General features: G+C 39.8%; 1 protein-coding gene across 1 annotated transcript in view; it reads right to left on the reverse strand.

Annotated features, from left to right (window-relative positions):
- Positions 1 to 569: 569 nt before the first annotated feature.
- Positions 570 to 4,703, reverse strand: part of LOC119578524 — a 7,784-nt gene continuing 3,650 nt past the window's right edge. The window contains exons 3-4 of the mRNA XM_037926093.1: positions 3,185 to 3,250; positions 570 to 638 (exon numbers count right to left, since the gene is read on the reverse strand). Coding sequence (XP_037782021.1) covers positions 570 to 638; positions 3,185 to 3,250 — 135 coding nt within the window. The remainder of the gene's footprint in view (positions 639 to 3,184; positions 3,251 to 4,703) is intronic.

Genomic DNA, 4,703 nt, shown 5'->3' on the forward strand with positions numbered 1-4,703 from the left:
GCCCGGTTATAGCTTAAAATGCCCCTAGAATTGCTTTTCTTCGCCTCCCCACCTGAAATGACGCCCCTGGTCACGATCACATCATAACAGCCCAAAAGCTCCTTTATACGAAAGGGTAATGTTGAATCTTGCTTGACAAATACACATTTCATATACTTTATATCTACACGTGAAAAGATTTTTTTTAAACAAAGCGAGAACTGAAACAAAACTAAAGCTTGTCCCCAGTACTATAAACTGGTGAAACATGTCCTTTGTCGTTCTTAATGGGATTCTAATATTAAGATAGCTGTTGCTGTTGAATACGAATACACACACGAATACACACACGCACACACACACACACACACACACACAGAGAGAGAGAGAGAGAGAGAGAGAGAGAGAGAGAGGAGAGAGAGAGAGAGAGAGAGAGAGAGAGAGAGAGAGAGAGAGAGATAGGCCCATATCCGTATATTTTTGCATATAATATACAAATATAAACATATATACACTTATTTATTTATATATTATGCCTGTACAAGCTAAACAAACAAGAAGGCGTTAGTAGGTTAGGTATCAAGAAAACTTTACGTGATAGTCGGCCGCTTGAGCGTCGAACCTAGAGGGTCAACGTTCTCAGTGGCTATAAAGACGCACTAAGTTGAATGTGTTGACTCTCTGACTTTAGAAGCTGATACTTTATTTTTGTGTCACCTATAAATATGCTTTGTGAAAATATATGTTAGGTCTCTCGAATATGGTTCATATCACACACACACACACACACAAGATCTCTTCCATGGGACCAATTAGGCGGTCTTTCCATAAGCTGGTAAGAGAAAATAATTCCTATTTTAATCTGGTAGCCTTTCGTTCCTGATATCTTGCATGCATTAGTAATGAAGTAGCTCATTCCAGTATAGTATATCAAACGTCGTATTCATGATAAGAATACTGGATAAAGTTCTTATTATAATCCAGTAATATTTATTGTTTTCATAAACACTATGAACAATTTAATAAGCTAAAGGGAAATCTTTGTGTAGGAAGGGTTATAGCTAAGATAAACAACTTGAAAATATAGCTTCCCGAGACTAAGTACGTATAAAATACAGGACGATATCAGCTGTGGCGTTTCAGGAAATATGTAAAGTTCACACGATTTACTAGGTAGGTAAGCATTCGATGATGAAATGTAACGGACAAACACCAAAGCGACAGAAGAGAATTCGATAATCATAATGCATTCATGAACAAAAACCAAAGAGAAAGCTAGTCTGCATGCAACCCACTAGCATACAGTTTTAACTAGACAGCCGATGATACGTTATCACAAAGGATCGTCCTGGCATGGCTATTCCTTTCACATGACAGTCTATTGGACACGTCATTTGTTTTAGCGCTTCCCTACCACACCAAAAAAAAAAAAAAAAAAAAAAAAAGTTATAATTTTTCCACAACAGAGTATATCCTCAGACTGCATAAACTCCGATCTTACCGACTCGTATCGATGAAACGAACTGAACGAACCGCGTCTCATTCATTCGCAATCTCGAGTAACGACCCGCAAGACTCGCTTACACTCGAATAGGATAAGTTCCTCGCGGTCTCTCCTTCCTCGGGTCCTTAAGCAGGTCGCTCGAACAAACGGAGCAGCATCGTGCCGACTCAATGCCTGCAGTTTGATTCAAAGGCTAACACTTGGGCTTTTGCGTCACTTCCATTGGCTTAGTTATTTTGTTGTTCGACCTCCCTCCTCCCCCTTTCCCCTTCTCCCCTCCCACTCCTCCTTCCCCTATCCTTGCCTGTACTACTCCGTATGCAAGGCATGTGATTACAGTTTCTTTGTGGATATTTTCAAGTACACTAGATTATAGTAAAACCTAAGGATGGTGTCTTACAGGACTGCATAGCAATGTAAAAAGACAATAGATAGAAGAAAGAGGAGTAGGAAGGAGAGGGAGGTGAGGAGAGGATTGAGAAGGAGAGGGAGGAGAGAGAGGAGAGAGAGAGGAGAGGGAGAGAGGAGAGGAGGGAGGAGAGAGGAGAGGAGAGGAGGAGAGGAGAGGAGGGAGAGGAGGAGAGGAGAGAGAGGAGGAGGAGGTGAAGAGGAGAGAGAGAGAGGAGAGAAGAGAGAGAGAGAGAGAGAGAGAGAGAGAGAGGAGAGAGGGAGGGAGGGAGGGGAGGGAGGGAGGGGAGGGAGGGAGGGAGAGAGAGAGAGAGAGAGAGAGAGAGAGAGAGAGAGAGAGAGAGAGAGAGAGAGAGAGAGAGAGAGAGTGAGAGAGAGAGAGAGAGAATAAAACCAGGTCGCAGACGGGTTCCTCTTTTACCTTTCCTCTCCCCATGGCTTCGCGACAGTCACGTGTCAAAAGGGGAGAAGGGAAGAGGCAATAGCGAGTCACAGGTCACGAAACAAATGGGAAAATGCGTATAAAATTGAAATACATTGTTTATCGATAAGTATAATTCTCTTATTTCCGCACGTCAAAGTTAGATTGCTTGTCGTCTCTCTCTCTCTCTCTCTCTCTCTCTCTCTCTCTCTCTCTCTCTCTCTCTCTCTCTCTCTCTCTCTCTCTCTCTCTCTCTCTTTTCTTTTCCTCTCTCTTTTTTCCCATCTATCTCTTTTTCCCTTCTCTTTCTCTTTCCCTCTCTCTCTCTCGCAAAACGTATACATTGATTATTAATACTGCAGCCTATTAAGAGACTGAGCTGCCTAGTCGTGATTGAAGTTGAAAGATCGGAGCGAGCCAAAGTCTGGGCGCCGAGACGGCCTATTCCCAGAGCTGAGAAGGTTAGCGACCTCAAGATTCAAGTCGATACCGATATGCTTACCTTGGATACAAAAACGCATTCTATCCTGACATGCTTACACACCATACACACGTGCGTGACTGATGCACGAACATGCATATGCACTGACACACACACGCAGGCACAGAAACAGATACAGACACAGACGTAGACGCAGACACAAACGCACACACACGCACACGCACATGTTTTTTGTTTTGTTTTTTAGCTTAACCTAACCGTCTATCTATCTGAGGTTCGCCCATCTATCCTCTTATCTCCACCTCCCTCCGCCATTCCCCTTGATGCGAAATTTCGAGTCGGACATTCCCCAAACTTTGAAAATCGAACTTTGCGGCTTTTCATATGAAGAGTGAAATGAAAAACGGCATTCTTTTTTTTTTTTTGTAACGCAAGCTTTGATCTTCTGCATGCAATATGCTGTAATATGCCAATCATTGGGCATAATCCTGTGTTCCTATTGGCGGAGTTTAATCGAAAATAATTTGGCTGGGAGTTTAGATGTCAGAGGAGTGTGTTCAGTTTCACATTTTTTTCTATAGTGTTTTTATAATGCTGCATTATGATTATTATCCGTCCGTTGCTTTATTCGGTTTTCTTCTTATGCTCAGTCGGTGCAAGCGATGGAGGGAATAAAAATATTTTGTATTTGCGTTAGGAGAATTGTATATACATATATACACATACATATTCATCCATTCGTACATACATACATACACACATACATACATATATACATATATGCATGCATGCATGTATGCATACATACATACATGCATACATATACACCTATAAAAAAAAAAAATATATATATATATATATATATATATATATATATATATATATATATATATATATACACATACACACATACATACATGCACAGACATGCACACACACATACATACAGACATATATATATATATATATATATATATATATATATATATGTATGTATGTATGTAAATATATATTCATATATATCTATATAAATAAATAATATATACATACATACATATATATACATATACATATATATGTATGTATGTATGTATGTATGTATGTACAATATGTATGAATGGAAAAGATTATCACTTATTTAATCAGACCTCACTAAATGAATAATCCCTCCTCTTCCCCCTATTGCCACCCCCCTCTGGTACCCCCTGTTACAACCCCCTCCTCTGACCCCACCCTCACCCCCTTAATCCCCTTTACCCTTCGAAGCTGCATTCACACTGGGAAATCTGCTCGAAACGAGAAACCAGGTCACACACATACTTTGCTCGAGTGCGGTTGTATCTTCCCCGTGTTTTATAGACAGTTTTCAATTCCATTTTCTTTTTTAGTTTTCTTTCGTACACGGTTTCTTTCTTTTTTTTTTTCTTTGGTTATTTGTTTTTTTTGTGTGTGTGTGTTTTTGTTGTATCTCTTTTTTCTTTTTCTTTCTCCTCTTGGATATTTCCGTTTCATTTTTGGTTCGTTTTGATTCGATTTGATTTGTGTTCCTTGTCTCTTTTCTTGTCTTTGTCCACTTCTCCATTTTCTGTTTGTACTCTTCTTCTCCATTTTTCTTTACTTATTTTTTTTACTTCGTTTTTTTTTTTTCTATTTTTATGCCCCTCCTCGTTTCTTCGTCTTCACTGAGCTTTACTTTCTTGTTCGTATTCTAATTCTGAAACTTTACATTTTTGTGCTTTTCCCTCTTTTGAATTTCTTTTTCATTTTCTTTTTTTTTCTTCTCTCTCACTTTCCCCCTCTTCTACTTTCTCTCTCCCTCCTTTCATCCTTTAATCCTTCCCTCCCTCCCCTTCCTCCTCTGTCTCTCTCTGTTCTCTTTCTACCTCCCTCCTTCTCTCCTTCCCTCTCTCCTCTACCTCCCCCTTCTTTCTCTCTCCTTCCCTCTCTCC

This window comes from Penaeus monodon, chromosome 11 (genome assembly GCF_015228065.2).
Source record: "Penaeus monodon isolate SGIC_2016 chromosome 11, NSTDA_Pmon_1, whole genome shotgun sequence".
NCBI classification, from domain to species: domain Eukaryota; kingdom Metazoa; phylum Arthropoda; class Malacostraca; order Decapoda; family Penaeidae; genus Penaeus; species Penaeus monodon.